Here is a 17,174-nt window from a genome sequence, read left to right on the forward strand (position 1 = left end):
TGGGCTCCCTCCCTCGCCACTCTTGGCAGGCTCACTTAAACACAGCTCTGCAGGAAGCAGCATGCCAAAGCAGCACAGATCATCAGCGCTGATGTGGGGGACCTGCTGAGGTGAGGCCAGAGGACTGTGTCGAAGATGCTCTGTGTCACCGCAAACAACACACCGTCCACCATCCGCTGCCTTACTCTCTGTGTGCTGTGGGCTGTTAGTCCTGAGGCAGGAGCAGCTTCAAAGAGCGTTTTAAATCAGAGCCCCTCCCACACATGTTTTACCTGCTGAACGTGTTTTCAGGCACACTTTATCTGAATCCATTAGAGGCTGATACCCTTCACCCTGCAGAGGAGCCTGAGCCTCTTTCCAGGAGCACTGGAGAGTGATTTGGTGGAAGAGCTGATGCAATTCAACCAGGGGAGGCCACCTGCACACTGGGTAACTGAACAAGCTTTCTGGGAGTTTGGTTCAGGGGAAACAGAGAAATGAATTAAGCATATCCCGGGTATGAGTTTATGTCCATGAAATATAAGAAAGACCAAATAAAGGAAAAAGGTCTGACCGAAGGGTCTGCAAATTATTTTTATTTATTTATTTATTCATTTACTTATCTATACCAATTAATTGATATTTTGCAATTTTTTTGAATTTCTTTTCTCTTTTTTACATTTTTTAAAATTTTTGAAATTTCTATTTTTATTCTTTTTCAAATTTTGAATTTGTTTTAATTTCTTTTCTCTTTTTAACATTTTTTTATTTTTTAAAAATTTCTATATTTCTATCAACATTTAAAATGTAAAAAAAGATTTTTTTTTCAAAATTTAAATTAATTTTTTTTGGAGATTTATCAGAATTCAGAACATTTTTTTATTTATTTATTTTCAATTTTTTTTATTCCAATTTTTTATTTTTAACTTGCAAATTTCTGCATTATATTTTTTTCAATTTTTGCAACTTTGTTAAAAGAAAATTGAAATTTCCAATTTTTTTCAATTTTTAAAATTTAAAAAAGTTTGATTTTTTCTGATTTTTATAATTTTCAAATTTTTTGCAAGTTTGTTAGAATTCAAAATGTTTTTAATTTTTTCTTTATTCCAAAATTTTTTTAAACTTGCAAATTTCTGAAATATCTTTCTTTTTAATTTTTGCAACTTTGTTCAGAAAAAAGCATCACATGTACAATTTCACAAGTTTCAAAAAATTTGGCTATATAATTATTCTCTGGATTTAACTTTGTATAGAATTTTATTCATTTTATAGTCTTGATTTTGAAGATGAAGAAGATTTTGTGGCTTCTGAATGACTTTAATCCAGCTGATCTGAGAATAAATGTGTCCTTTGAAAGTAAAGGATGCAGACCACGTGTCTGACCTGATCATGGGTTGGGATTAAGCATTGAAAAACAGCATTAAGAAACAACAATGCTGATAATCTCATCTCAAATCATAGATTATTGAACAGGCAAAAGTTTAAAAGAGACTTTTTAAAAATCACCTGTAAACTCCTTTTAGGGCATTTAAGGTTCCAGGAACTTTAAAGCAAAGAAAAACCATCACAGTTTCTGTTGTTTGTTCCAGTCGAACACTGTTGATGCTGTATTACATTCTGCTTAGTAATGTTGTGCTGACAAAGAGAAAAAGCCCAAATGAAGGGTTGGGGGTGTAGATGAAGGGGGAGGGGTGAGGCCCCATTCTGCATATTTTTTTTCACACTACATTGAATTCCCTATAGGACGCCATCACAGCTCACACAATGCAAATCACTCATGGTCCCTATTCATGCACTTATTAATATGCAAAGACGGGCCATCCTCATCTAACAGTCAGCAGAGGAGAAATATAACAGCCAGCCCAGTGGTTTGAACCCATCTGTGAGAAATATCTGAGCTTTCTGATTCCCTATGAAGAGGCGCCGTCAGATGACATGAATTTATGGATAATTCATCAAAGCACACTGCCTGAAGAACATTTCATTCTCATGTCAAAGAATTTTCTGACCTTTGCATGACATTATTCCACAAATCTGCTCAACGCGGCCAATGACACGATGACAGGTCCATAATTATAACTTTTTGTGCTTCCTCAGCTCAGTTTTGGAGTCAAATGGAGACTCAAACTTAAAGTTTTTATGATTTTGAAAGATCAGAGAATGGAAACAGTACGCAAGTTTAAATCAAAGTTTTAATAGTGTTTATTGTTCATAAGCTTTTTTTTTTTTTTTTTTAAGGCTAGATATTTTACTTATCCGTCATTTTGACAGACAGGGTTGTAAAAATTCCATCAAAACAATGATCCCTCAATTAAAAAAATCAATGAGACCTGTTAGATACTAATTTTATATTTGAGTATTTCATCACTAAAGCAACTCAAATACAACTTGTAATAAATTATGCAGGGAAAATATATTGTGTATTAGGGATGGGTACCTTTCACATTAGAAACGAATGCCTGGTACCTGGCAATCAGTATCGGTACTCGACAGTAACAATTTTCAGTACTTTCTTGTGTTTAAGTGGTAAAAAATATCAGTTTGTTTGAAAAAAATGTTTTTTTTTTCAATTTAACATATTTATCCTTCAATATATAACCTTGCAATGGTGAGTTTATGCCCAGCATGGACAATACCCTACTCTTCCACTCTCTCACAGTCACAAAGATGCGTTCAGGTACCTAAACATGGTACCTATAACTTTTTGTGAATCAGTACCCAGTACTATTGACAGAATCGGGTCGGTACCCTTCAATAATGCCTATTGAGCAGAAAGAGAAAATAGTGATTTAAAAATTGAGCTTTGTAAAGGAAAAAAATCTTTCTCACAGCAAAAACAGACTTTCTTTTAATTTAACTGAAAAAAACTCAGAACTGTTTTCAAGATAAGTTTTAAGTCAAGTTTTTTTTTGCCATCTTTTTTTTTTAGTATTCCTGTTTGCCTGAGCTTAAACTTTTCTCCTGGGGTGTGTGGACTTAAAGTGGATGCTTGTTTTGGCGTAATGAGAGGGGGTCATCAAGCAGAAGAGCGGCATCATGTGATATGTCTTTTTCCTCATACGGCCGATTCTTGCTTTAGTTTCAATTTTGTGGAGGCTGAAGCCCCGTTATGCTGCTTCAGGTAGTGTTTTAAAGTCTGGAAAGTAATAAACAGTTGGCATGACTCTTAGAAAGACGGGTTTCCTGATCCTGCTAGAACCAGCTTCACTGGGAGGAAATCCTGGAGGATGCGGTCCCGATGTACAAGAGATGCCGGCTCAGAGCTGTAGTGGTTCATCAATGTGCCCCAACGCATCGACTCAATAGGGTGGCAGGATAAGGAAACCCGTCTTTCTAAGAGTCATGCCGGCTGTTTATTCCAAACTTTAAAACACTGACTGAAGCTGCATCACGAGGCTTCAGCTTCCATTAAATCAAAACTGAAGCAAAACCCCCAAAATGACGCTGATCTCCTCTGCCGCACTCTCACTTGATGGCCTCGATTACGCCAAAACAAGCATCCACTTTAAGTCCACGCACCCCAGGAGAAAAGTTTTAACTCAGACAAACAGGTGCTGTCATCAACAACCTCTGACAACAACATGAAGACAACACATTACCTAATTAATTCTGCACGCTCGCCACCAACTGGACAGGAGGTGGACTGTAGGCGCTGTATGTGATCAATGAATGGTTGTGTCACAGTGAAAGTGACAGACTGGATCAGTCTTGGGTTTTCTAATCCATCAAAATGACGAACAACCTTCAGAATTTTCCATCATTTCTCAAAATATCCCATTAAAGACAGCGCTTAATCGTTAACGCAACCTCTGTATCAGGGTCAGAAAAGTGTGCTCCAGTTAAAACCATGCTCCTCTTTTGTTGACCTGGGAAGTCCAACATTTTGGGGAACACACTTGTTGGAGCAAACTCCTGGAGCAGTATCAAATTTACTCCTCAAATCAACAAATTGCTGTAGTGTGACTGTACCGCAGCAGAGGGTTTTACAGCAGCCTGTGAGCTGAATCCAAAGGGGGTACAGCTGTGATCCAAGCAGCTCCAGCGCTGATGAGAATTTCATCAACATAAGCTGTAATCAATTGGTGCAAAGTGTGTACATGTCGCTTTGAATCCAGCGTTGATCCTGTTACGACGGCAGAGCAAAGTTCTGACGAGCAGCAGAGGCCAGATTTATTCTGAGCGCAGACTAAAAACGCCTTATAATTTTCCCTTGTTTGGCTTCTTTTTCCAGTTCCCCTCAGTCAAAAATAGCCCGTATTATTTTCATAGTGGCTTTGAACTCACCACAGCAGTTAAAGTCCCATATGTTAGCTATTTAGGAGTTGTGTGTTTTCTCTCCCTCGAAAAGTTCAACTTCTTCTTTTTTTGGAGCTGTGTGCTACGCTCGGAGCACAACAACATTGTTTTAGATCGAGAGGATCATTCAGGAGACTCTACACTTCACTGGCTCTAAGATTGAAAACACACAGATGTGCTGTTCTCTGGAGCTCGGTATCTTGAGTTACACAGAAGGATAAAAATGGACTGGCAGGTGCACAGCAGAGGTGGTCAGGACAAAAGCAGCGAACACAAAGAAGAAGAGAAGTAAAATGAAGAAGTACGACAGAGGAAGTCCAGAATCACAGACACATGAGTCCGTCAGACAACAAACACTGGACAGAGGTTTTTAATACCATCAGAGGGGATTTCAGAGGGGATTTAATTCCAGGAGCAGCCTCTCGAAGTCCAGCAACATCCAGACTCTATCCTGGGCCAAGAGTCTATCAAAAGACCAAAATCCTACTGAAGAGAGCGCCATGATCGACTGGAGTGCACCACTGTACCGATTAAACATCAGTATTTGCTGATACCGTCCTGTTGATGAGAGATGCATGATCCTGGGTTTCATTGATACTCAATACGTCAATATTTACAAACTCGCTGAAGCTCACCCAGTGTTGTCTTGTTTAATGGTTCTGGATTTGTTCAATTCATCGCCTTCACCTCTGACCAATCAGAGTGACGCATAGAGGATAAGATAAGACAGGAAAAGACAAGAATAGACAAGACAAGACAAAATGATGGGGTTGGGATCAAAAGCTTTCTTCCTGATTTGATTCTTTATGGTTTTTGGTGCCAAATGCAATTCTTCAATATTTCCAGTTTTTCTGATCTAAGCCATATTTTCCCTGAAAGATGTTCATCACATGTGTGTCAGTTTTAGATAGTGTAAGAAAAACCCACACATTTTGCCCCCTGCTGGAGGAAAGCAGTAACTTTTTTTCCAGCCCACCTTATAAAAAAGACTAGAAGTAAAGATTCAAATTTGAGGAGCAAAAAAAGAAGATTTTTGGGCAAAAAATATACTGTGATTTAAAAATGGTAAAACAAGAAATCTTGATAGTTGTGTAAGTTGATTATTTCTTCCATTCCCATAAGATAACTAAGAAGGCAGATAAGAGACATTTTTCCTAGAGAAAATATTTTTGGGTAGGTCAAGATTGGAGTCAAAACGACAAGAAAAAAGTCGAAATGATGAGAAAAAAGCCAAAATAACCTGCCCTGATGTTCACCGCTAGTACACTGCTAGTACCCCGAGTACAGTCAGCTCCTCAAGAGCTACAGGTGTTACTGACAGTTGTAGCAGCTGCTGGTTCAGGTAGGGATAAGGTACTTTTTTAGGTACCGACTAAATTCAGTCAAAAGTAATTACTGATTCACATAAAAACTAAAGGTACCAAGTTTAGGTACCTAAGTACATCATTGTGGAAGAGTTGGTGATTTTCCATACTGGACAATAACATAGCATTGCAAGGTTATATACTGAAGAAAACATTTGTTAAATTGAAAAATCTTGTGATTTTCTTATGAAAAATATATTTTTTTTTTTACCACATAAACACAAAAAAGTATTGAAAATCCGCACCGTTGAGTACTGATACCTATTGCCAGGTATCTAGCATTGGTACGGTGTTGTTTCTAATGTGAAAGGTACCCATCCCTAATACATGATATGTTTTTTTATTACAAGTTGTATTTGAGTTGCTTTTGTGACGACATGCTAAATTATATAATTCATATCCAACAGGTCTCATCATTGATTTTTTTTGCTTGAGGGATCATTGTTTTGATGAAATTTTTACGGCCCTATTGGTCAAAATGACGGATAAGTATCTCTAGTGCAACATCTATCTTGATGCACCCGTCCCCTTGATAATAAACAATATCCATATCATTTCAAACGTAAAAGGTACCCATCTCTAGCAGGTACAGGAGCCTAAACGACCGTCTTCAGGATCCATGAATGCTTTGATAATTGGATTGTCCTGCCTCAACAGTCCTCTGCATTATGTTGTGTTTTCTTACTTCAGTTAATAAAGCGATTGCTGATCTTGATAAGGCTTTAGTTTGAAGTATCTGGTTCCTCCAAAAGGGGCGCAGTTTGTGCTTAGCCGTGAGTAAGCGTGCACAACCCAGGCACGAATTTCAACTTTCAGCTTTGATTTTTAAAACGAAAATCAAAAGACCACTCTTTCTTTGTTTTCTTTATCCTTTGCTGAACAGGAAATCCAGTTTTCAAAACATTCACGGATCCTGAAGACGGTCGTTTAGGATTCTTTACTGGCAGCTGATACAACTGTAAGTTCCACCTGTGGCTGTTGAGGAGCTGAGTGTACCCAGTGTACAACCAGCAAACATCAGGGCAGGTTATGTTGACATTTTTATTGTCATTTCGACTTAAATCTCAAAACTGTTTTTCAACTTTATTCTCATTATTTCAACTCGAATCTTGACATCTTGACTTTAATCTCAAATTGTTTTTCCACTTGATTCTTGTTATTTCTGCTTTATTCTCATCATTTCAACCTTTATCTTGTCATTTCAACTTTAATCTCGAAATTTTTTCTTCAGTCTCGACCTGCCCAAAATTATTTTCTCCATCAAAGATGGCCCTAATCCTCTTCCGTATATACTACTTTGTCAGCCAGGCAGCGCCTTCATCCAAAGCGAACTGCTCAACGATAAATCAAATCGGCCCTGCGCTTGCTGTACCAATTAGCTTGTTTTTAGCTTTTATCTGCTTTTATAACGGTATGGCTAATGTCTACAAGCATCATCCATAGGCCCATGATTTTATATGTACCACTGCCAATAGAGAGGGTCAGCATATCAAGGGTTTACACCATTTGATATTCACTGGGAACTATACATGAAACATCTTTATCAAATTTAGCTGAATTAATAATAATTGGTGGCCGCTAACTTTAAAATCAGTGTTACTCTGAACTTATAAGTTTCCACCACCCATCTGTAAGCTTTCAGCCATGTTGAATGTTTTTGCATCTATCTTTGTTTCTTCGATTATGTCTCTGTCACTTTTTGCCATTTTCAGTCACATGAATTAATAACCTTGCATCTCCTTGATCACGTCATTAACAAAATGTCAGAGCAGGAATCAAACAGTAGATTCAGCTCATCTGGCTACAAACAAGATAAGACGGACCTCCGCCTGTGCCTCCTCCTCTGATCATATTCCCTTTAATCTTGACATTACTCCATCACTTCTTGGAGAGAGGAGTGGTTTATTCCCCTGTATATGCTACTAGCCTCAAAATTTAATTATCATGGCGCTAGAACAGGAACTGGAAATCAATAAGTGTAATTAAATGGCTCAGCCCTCAGACTGTGTGATACTGTCATTACCCTTTTAATAAACCCCGGGCCTATCAAATAATGTGATCAATTTCTTTGAATTCCTTCCCCTGGTGAAACGGGGCACAGCTAAAGCACAGTTGTCTAATTATCTCCCTCTTGGTTTCTTTCACTTCCCCTTCCATAGGAGGAGCGCTGCATCACAGAGACGTCCGAGCGTTTTGTCAGGATCATGAAGCGTATGGAAAAGGAAATACCTCCATAAACTATAACACTGGTTAATATTTGTCCTGGCAGCTTCATGATAACTACTTAGTGCTTTACTTTAACCCTCTGGCACAGCAGAATTCTCACTGAGGTTTAATCCAGACAAATGTAAGTAACTTTCCATGAAGCTGTGAAATTTGGAAATGGCTCGAAAATAAAACCAGGTCTTGTTACCCAACTCAATTTATCTCCAAGGTGCTACAGGACTTGCATACTTCCCATAGACAACTGCAAACAATCAACACTATGGTTGAACACTATGAAAATATGACACTGTAAACAAACTACTTGTATCCATAGCAACCCTGGAGTCTCATCCAATCTGATGCTACTTTTGTTTCCACCAAGCAGTCCGGTTTAGATCAGTACAGCTTGGTCCAGGTTGGATCGGTTAAGCTTGATCCTGTTTGCGTTTCCACAGCCAACAGTGCCTCCTTCTGGTAGGCGGCGTGTAAGCCTGATGCCGCTAGCTCCATCAGTTACATAGCAGGACTCCATAGCGACTAGACACAGTGTACCCCGCTAATAAATCAAACAAAGAAGAAAAACTGCGACACAGAAACAAAGGGACCGTTTTAGGGTGAAACGCAAAATTTTGTCACGTTTCAGCCTCGCGTTTACACGGAAACAGTGTTCCAGCCGACCTTAAACGCAAACTTTTGAAAACAGCCTCCAGAGTGGGATTTTTCTGAAATGCTGCCATGTAAACAGTAAGCCGGTGATTTTAGTGGAAACGCTGACGTCACACTCCACTTCGCGCGAGCGCATACAACAGGAAAACAGTATCGATTGTCGCAAACTACCGTGTTGAGCTTGTGCTGCTCAATCTGCTCAATCTGTGACTGTCTTCCAACAAAACAGGCATCTGTTGGAGATCTACCAAAAGCTGTTTCTGGACAAGACAGTTATAGCACCACCTACAGACCTGGCAAGCTTAATATAGCGTTTTCAGTCCCTCAGCGTTTCCGTGTAAACGCAGATTTTTTTCACTGCGTTTTTAGATGAAAATGTTGTCGTGTAAGCAGGGCCAAAGAGCAACAATGGAAGACATCCAGCAATTCCTCATCTTTGTGATTTACATGTGGATCTTTGTTTCAAAGCGCAATCAAGCTTTTGACTATGTGCCGTGTGGAGGGATACAGCATAGTAAGTAAGTAAGCTGTTGCATAGTAAGTGACAGTTCTTTCAACCAATCAACAGTCTGCTAGCTAGTCTGTTTCTAGCTCCACCTTCTGGGATTGGATCAGTTTAGTCTGGCACCCTAACGGAAGGGTCCCAAAAAGTGGGACAGTTTGTCTCAGTTATTTAGGGATCTGTCCCGGGATTAGTCAGTAGAAACACCACACAATGCCGTACCGAACTGAACCAAATCGAACTGCTTGGTGGAAACGTGGCTAAACAGACTTTTTAAGTCATGAAAGAGTAATCAACTGTCTATGTAAGATGCACAAGGCTTGGCTCAACCACTAACCTTACTTAGCTTCCCACAAAGGCAGTATCAGTAGCATAAATGCTTATTTATTGTGGTGTTTGATCACATTTTAGAAACTTTAAACTCAGTTCTGGGAAATATGACAGGCGGTCTGCAGCCCCTTGGGGGTCCTTGAAGGTATTGCAGGGGGTCTGTGACATTTTTGGCAGATTAGGAATTTTTTACATCTCCCAAATATTTCAATTACTCATGTTACTGTCTTTGAACACACATCAGTGGATAAACGGAGCCTACAGATGTTATCTTTCAGTCAGAAATGAATTCAACAGCACAGCAGCTCTCTGTAACCGCTCACAGGTAGATGGAGGAAGCCAATCATACAGGTGCATGTTTGATACTGGCTCTGTCAGGTAGCTTAAAACTGAATGTGCACACTAACAAGGTATGTTGCTAGATCAATATTACTGCCCTCATACATTTAATAATTCTCCACTAGAGGGCACTGATGAATTCATATATTTATTTTCATATTATTATTGTTTTGACATGTCAGATAATGGTCAGAATTTCAATTTCCCAGTTAAATTGTGAGGTGTAAGGTTGAAGCATTCAACGTGTAGGAATATGGAGCATTGCATCAAAGTTGTTTTGTTTTTATTTGTTCTGTTTTGTTGTTATTTTAAGCCAGCTATCAATATTGCCCTCAAAGTTCCTGAAGCCCATGAGTCAGGCGTATTTCTTCCTATAGCTAAAGTTAGACTGGTGCCAAACATAGTAAACAGAGACAGAAACAGGAACACTGCAGACCCACACAGTCGGACACACACACACACACACCCTGCATTTAGACTCGTCACCCTCGTCTCCAGAAAACAGTGAATTGAATTATTACAGTATCAAACTACTCTTCTCTCTGGGGACCCCTGGGGGCCTTACAACTCCACTTACTGCACGCAGTTGCAGTGTATAGAAAGAAGGGGCAGATGCAGGGAGGGAAGGAGGATGTGAGGAGTAGAGGGGGTGGGGGTTTATGGGTAATATGGGGTCCCCCTCCCGCTCTATAGGCTATAACCATGGGAGCTCTTGGATTGGAGTCTATTGTATACATTGAAAGACTATTCAGTCCTTCTCAATGGGTGACGAATTCACCCCCTACCAACCAAATTAAACATTACCAACCAAATGTCAACACCATTTTGCGCCTAAAAACGCACAGCGCACCGGAGTTAGAAACTCAAGTGTTTTATTGGCGCGATTAGAAAGAAAAACAGCAGCTGAGGCAGAAAAAAAACACAAAGGAGGTCAGAGGCTCGCAACCTATATGATCAGACTGGTGTTCAACTCTAAAATCCCACACTGACACGTACGCGCGGGATGTTGTTTGTGTGCCAAATCCGATGACGACCAGGGTGGGAACGGTGGACACCGCCAATCCAACCAGTGAGGAAACAGTTCAACGTGTTCTCATGAGACACAAAATCGGAGAAAATGACCTCAAAGCTGCTTTAAGTGCACCGAAACAAAGCATCCTTACGAGTGGAGCGAGCGACGCTGTGCACACTCCATCCCCGGCGCGTCACGGCTGACCCAGCACAAGTGATAAACCCGAGGAGAGCTTATGCGTGTGAGCATATGCTGTCAAGTTAAAAGGTTAACCGATACTGTTTTGTTTGGGGAAACAGGAGCTTAGAAGCAGAAACTGTGGGAATAAACAGTGTACACTGCGTGAAGGGGACCGTGACAGCGTCCCTGCATCACCAGCCCTATAATCTCTGCCAGCATCCACCGACCTTTCACCACACAAACGAACTCACAAGTCATACAGAAGCACGTGTCGCTACAAAATCACCTCAAATTAACACAAAAATACTGTTTGCTTCAACTCAAAGGGGACGGAAGCGGATCTGGTGGCATATTGCGCGAACATATGCAGAAACACGCCGAGGCGACCCACTCCTGGCAGACAAACTCGGAACAAAATTCCCTAAAACTGCACAGAAAATGTCCACAATCATGGCTTATTTCATGCGCAATTCTGCTTCTGTGGAGGTAAAACTCTCACTTCTCGCAGAAACTTTTAGCACAAACATGAGGAAATCTGCAGAGCACCAGCTCTCCAACCTAACGCCACTAGTCCGGAGTCAGTGGAGAGGATGCCGCTGGCGGGACCAGAGGATGCTGCTCCACAGAGAACCCGTCTCGGCCTGCGTTTCGCTGATTTTGCACCAACCACAGTCTGGAAATTAATCTCCACATAACCTCATATGAATTATGGATAAGTCCGCTCTTACCTGTGCAGCCAATGAATAGCAATCCCCAGATGAGGTCCCTTATTTGAAGCATTGTAATGTGTCACAGATATTCTCCTTGAAGAGCAGACGCACTTTAAAAGAGCGAAGAGTCTCAACTGAGGAGGGATAAACAGATATCAGCTTTTTCCCGGGGATAACAACTGCTACCGGACGGATTTTGGTCCTTGTCGCTACCCGTGTTCGCGGCACAATGAGTGACAAGCAGCAGCCGTAGCACGCACTCGCGCACACACATGCACTGAATAGATACCAACACGAATTACTCCGCCCGGTAGGCTATAGGCTACACACTCACTCACACACACACACACTCACACACACACGCAGAGACAGAGCACACACACCGAGGGGGCGGGCTGAGGTGAATGCAGTAACAAAGTAGTGCGCGGAGCTGACAGTGTAGACAGCAGATGGTCACCAGGGGCTGTAATTCGGATTACTGGGCTTACAAAACAAACTAGCTAACATGGTTAAGGAAGGCAGGGGGCTTGATACACTTTGGAAACTAATTAAAAAGTATGATAAATCTGAAATTAAGACAAATTAATCACACTAAGTTAACATTTTTTTTACATGGAATTTCCTTTTGTACTTCAAATTTGACTTAGTTTACCTTTAAACCCTGATTTATTAAAAAAAAAAAAGATTAAGGTGTTTGAATTAGGAGAAATGGGGTAAAATTATAGTTTATTCACAAATAATTTATTAAAAACACATTTAGTGAGGTAAGCTGTTGAGTAGCCTCTAGAAACAGTCTTTAAACACTGCTAATTTGTGAAGTGTTTTACTTTTAGCATACTCAAGGAAACGGTAAAATCTTAATAAATACATTAAAAAGCCAAAAAAAAATGTATGGACTATAATCTATTTTGTATCTTAAAATTCCATGTCTGTGTTTTCAGAAGTTGTTCAGCTCAACTTGACGTATTAAGATAAGCTAACACTGCAGCTAGCTTAACAGTTGTAAGCTAGCAAAATTCAAGCTAACCATGGCAAACAGGTAAGTGCTCAGCAACAGCAAGTTTATAACCAGGTTTTGTGGTCTTAGTTTTTAAAAAAAGATGCTTTGAGCACAAAGTTGACCCTGTAAATATAGTGTGGTTGGCCTGCTAGCAAAGGTGGCTAATTTGTAGCAACATAAGACATAACTGTGTAACATTAGTATTCATTCGCACTTGTTTGACTCTCCATAAACCAACATTCAGTCTGTTTTGGTCCTAAAAGCTAAGTACTAACCTTAAAGGGATAGTCCATTTTTTTTGAAGTGGGGTTGTATGAGCTCTATGTGACCACTAAGGACATTAGATACAGCAGAAAGTTGTCTCCTCTCCCTCAGTAAGACACAAACTGTAATCGATGGTGACGAGGAAATAGACGCTAACAGGGACAGACGGTACCAAATTCAAAGGCTATTTTCTCTGCCTACAAGAACTAAAATCAAAAAGTAATACCACAGTTTAAGAGTACGCTACATAAAATATTTTTTAAGTGTATTAAGTCTTCAAAAATATAAACATTTATCCGGGCCTAACTAACTGGTCATATGTCCTTACGCCCAGCGCTAGTGCGCTCCGTCCCCCCTCCTCCTTTCAGCTGTAGGGAATATAAACAAGCTATGCTTCGGGCGCCGGTTGCAGACATAAATGTTTAGACTAAGAAGAAGACTTAATGCACTTAAAAAATATTTTATGTAGCGTGCTCTTAAACTGTGGTATTACTTTTTGATTTTAGTTCTTGTAGGCAGAGAAAATAGCCTTTGCATTAGGTACCGTCTGTCCCTGTTAGCGTCTATTTCCTCGTCACCATCGATTACAGTTTGTGTCTTACTGAGGGAGAGGAGACAACTTTCTACTGTATCTATTGTCCTTAGTGGTCACATAGACCTCATACAACCCCACTTCAAAAAAACTGAACTATCCCTTTAAGCAAAAATACTCAACTTGCTAGCTAGGGGCTAACTTTGTAACTGTCGACCACCCCTGTTTGCTAGCTTGCTAGGTCCTTTACATTTAAGTAAACTACAGCAGAAATAGCCGTTAAGGGTTCCATTACAATTCCTACTTATCCATATAACAATCTTTTTGTTGTTGTTGTTGTTGTTGTTGTTGTTGTTGTTTTTGTTTTTGTTTGAAAAAACAAAAACAAGCATGTAATGCTTTTTTTATTTTTTAACAGTGGTTGTTCAAATGTAGCAGCTAGCATGGCTAAGGCTCAAGAATTACATTGACTGAAGTATTTTATTAACTTTCTGAAGGTTTTATGCTACTCAGCTAATTATTTGGATTCTTTTCCTTGCTAATGTAAAATGTGATCATACTTCAAAGAATTTATTGATGCAAGAAATCAAACCAATGAAATGAAAAAAACACAAGTCTTGTAAAGTCTAACAAACTTTGGGGTGTTCAGAGAATTATTAGAAAGACATATTTTCTGTCTTCCGTTTTTTTTTTCTTTTATGGTTATAGTGAGAAAAAATGAAAATCAAACATTTTTTAACTTGTGCTTGTATTGCTAACTGGAAAAGAAGATTAATCAAATTGTACATGCAACTGCAAAATAATTGAGAAGAAATTTGCTCCAGATATTTGCATTTTTTAAAATTTTCAATAAAAATGTCGTAGTTAAATTAGATGTAGTTTTAGCTAATGTATTTTTTATATATAAAAAGCGGGATGTCAGAAGACAAACTGATTTTATATTTTTGTTTTTCTGCAATTCCTTCTGTTGTTCCTCCCCTGTCCACTAGATGCCCTCAGTGTTCTCATCCTCCCTGCACACCTGTGGATTGATCCCTAATTAACTCCACCAGCTTCACCAGCTGCACCTCAGTAAAACCTCACTCTGAGCTGGTAGGTGCTGTCTAATTAAAGGGGAGAAGGGCAAATGCTTCCCAACATTATATACTTTATTTTTTATAATCAAAAAAAAAAAAAAACCCATTAGTTTAAATCTTAGCTGATTTGCTACCTGCTCCTCTTCTGCAACAGCTGCTAAAGCAACAGTTGTGCCAACAGTCGACCAAACCCTGAATCTGCTGTTAAAGCACTGAGACAAGTGCTCATGCTAAATCAACCAGAAGGAGCCATCAACCTGAGAAGAGAATTACCATTCAGCGTTCACAGCTAAACTGAAGGTTCACATTCCCCTGTCTCTGTGAGTGACAGCCTCTTCATTTGACTCCTTCAGTCCAACCTTGATTAGCCTCAGCTGAACTTTCAGAGTGTGGTGCTTCAGTCACTTTTCAAAGATAGATTCATACAGCTAGTAGGAAGAAAACTTCATGGACACAACTTTGTAAAAGCACACTGCAACAAACACATGAGATCACTCACCTGGCTAGCTCCTCCTCAGTTTGCTGCTTGCTGTCCACAGACATGTTTGCTGATGAAGCTTCTTTGATGTTTAATCCACTTTTTAGAAACACCTTTCATCCATGACTCCTCAAAGGAAACCTTGAGTATCTATTTAAGCTACATGTGACTGAAAAACTCACAAATTTGTGTTGTTTTCTGCAGCAACAGTCCTCCACCTGCACACCAGAAATCACCAGTGTTCCTCTGACACCTGTGACTCAGAGCCTCTTCAGCGCCCCCTGCTGCCTGGTGTAATCCTCTCATCCTCTCATGTGCAGGTGGGTGTTTTCTACAGATTGCACCATGCTGTATTTAAAAGTGAAAGACTGTTACAAAGATACAAATTAAAGAGGGTCTAAGATTGAGGTTGAGTTAGTTTGTACTTCCTTTATCCATGAGTCTAATTCAAAAACTCTCCTTGAAAATCTCTGACTCTCACTTTGCTCTTGAGTCTAGCCGATAGCCTGAAGTAGCTTTTCATTAGTATTAGTATTATTAGAATATTTAATGTCAAGGCTTTATCTTTCTGAAACTGGTGAATGAAAGAAAGGAAAGAAAGAATTTCAGAATCCCTTTCAGGCATGTTAAGTGCAAAAAATGCTTTGATTATCATTTGTGTTTCATGTGGTTCTTTATATCAGACAATTTAATGAACTCTTCATAAATTCATCAACAAAAATGAGCCAGTCCAACATAACAAAAACACATTAAGATGAAATTACTGTAGAAACTAAGTGGAATTGATATACATTTGTCCAAGTCAAACCAGTGTGATTAATTATAAATTCAAGCAAGCAAAAAAAAATTAAACACCCTGAGACTGAGCCCATAAACAACATCATCAACAACAACATAAAACTTGGTTGATGTAACTTTTTTTTTTTTTTTTAATAAATCACACTTCATTTCTATTTAATTTTTTTCTGTTGCAAAAGCAAATTTATTTTTGTTGTGACTGCATTTTGTAACCATGAGTGAGGAGGTGACACAGTAGTTTTACCTTAAGATGATGTGTTGGGCGCACAGGCTAACTATGTTTCACATAGCACGGACCAGCTTTTATTGATGGTGAGATGAAGCCTTATGATGCATCGAACCAAGTGGTTGAAGAAAGGGTTCATCTCTTGAAGCTTCATTTGCTCACGAAGCCACCTGCTGGTCAAGAGTATAATTACAGGCAGTTGTATCTTAACCACATACTGTGCAATGATTCATCGAACTTTTGTGTCTGTTTTGGCACTGGGGAACGACTGTTCAATACAAAAATAAATTTTAAAAAATGTGCAACCAAATAATTTCTCTAAATAAATGACCACATATTTATATTATACAATATTTTGCATTATTGAATGTAATCTGTGTTTGTAAATTCCCCCAAAATAATAGTATCAGTGATATGGCAGGTTGTGTTTTTGTGTAGCTTTAGGAAAATACCATAAGCTTAAACAGGCAGAGCACAGTGAATATGCTTGTGTAACATGGGTAATACACAGTTAAGGAGAGATTTTACTCATTTTTCATTCAGTTTCTAAACTGTTTCCAACTATCCAAACTCTAGTATCTATCAGTACCCGCAACTCTGTATCAAAAGCCTACATTTTGAATGGAGCCTGAGGGGCTTATGTTGCTGTCAAACCTCGCGATAAGCTCTGAACCACTTTCCAAAGCAGTCATGTGGTACAGCCAAATGCTGGAAACACCTCCTCTACTCATTGAAATGACGTATATTTAACGTAAATTTTGACATCCAAATCAGGCCTCCTGAAGGTGCAGAATGAAAGTTTTTATTACATCTTCTTCGGACATCATATGGAGGTCAGGTTAACGTCTAAAAATGTTTGGATCATTTTAAAAGTCTCACTGACGTCTAGATTTGGTCTGCAAATGACGTCCAAAGGCTGAATGTCATTACAACATCCAAAAAAAGTCAAAATTTGTACCTATTTTGCACATTGCTTTAACGTCTAGATGGCCTTCGACAGACCGACCCAATACTGACGTGATCTGCTTGTCTCTCTGATGTCCGATCTACTTGGTACATGCTTCGAAGCCTGGGCACATCTTGTGACATCATTACTGTTTATGCACTACAAGGCATGGACTGGCATAGACAGGCTGGTTTTGCTCTTTGCTCCACTTGGCATGGACTAGCCGTGAGTGCTTCATAGCACAGAATGCTGTTCCCCCCATCATCATCAT

General features: G+C 39.4%; 1 protein-coding gene and 1 long non-coding RNA gene across 8 annotated transcripts in view; one reads left to right on the forward strand and one right to left on the reverse strand.

Moving 5' to 3' along the window:
* ncam1a (neural cell adhesion molecule 1a) overlaps positions 1-11,897 on the reverse strand; it is a 481,923-nt gene extending 470,026 nt beyond the window's left edge. The window contains exon 1 of one of the 5 annotated variants that reach the window (XM_074671801.1): positions 11,602-11,897. In XM_074671801.1, coding sequence (XP_074527902.1) covers positions 11,602-11,653 — 52 coding nt within the window. In that variant the 5' untranslated portion in view covers positions 11,654-11,897. The remainder of the gene's footprint in view (positions 1-11,601) is intronic. The other 4 variants (XM_074671802.1, XM_074671803.1, XM_074671804.1 and 1 more) reach the window with 4 other exon arrangements.
* A 2,672-nt stretch (positions 11,898-14,569) lies between these two features.
* LOC141792105 (uncharacterized) overlaps positions 14,570-17,174 on the forward strand; it is a 48,643-nt gene continuing 46,038 nt past the window's right edge. For all 3 annotated transcript variants that reach the window (XR_012598355.1, XR_012598353.1, XR_012598354.1), the window contains exons 1-2: positions 14,570-14,775; positions 15,138-15,253. This is a non-coding gene — a long non-coding RNA (uncharacterized LOC141792105). The remainder of the gene's footprint in view (positions 14,776-15,137; positions 15,254-17,174) is intronic.

This window comes from Halichoeres trimaculatus, unplaced genomic scaffold, assembly GCF_033239565.1.
Source record: "Halichoeres trimaculatus isolate MK-OKI-2021-1 unplaced genomic scaffold, fHalTri1.1 fHalTri1_scaffold_6, whole genome shotgun sequence".
In the NCBI taxonomy this organism is placed as follows: domain Eukaryota; kingdom Metazoa; phylum Chordata; class Actinopteri; order Labriformes; family Labridae; genus Halichoeres; species Halichoeres trimaculatus.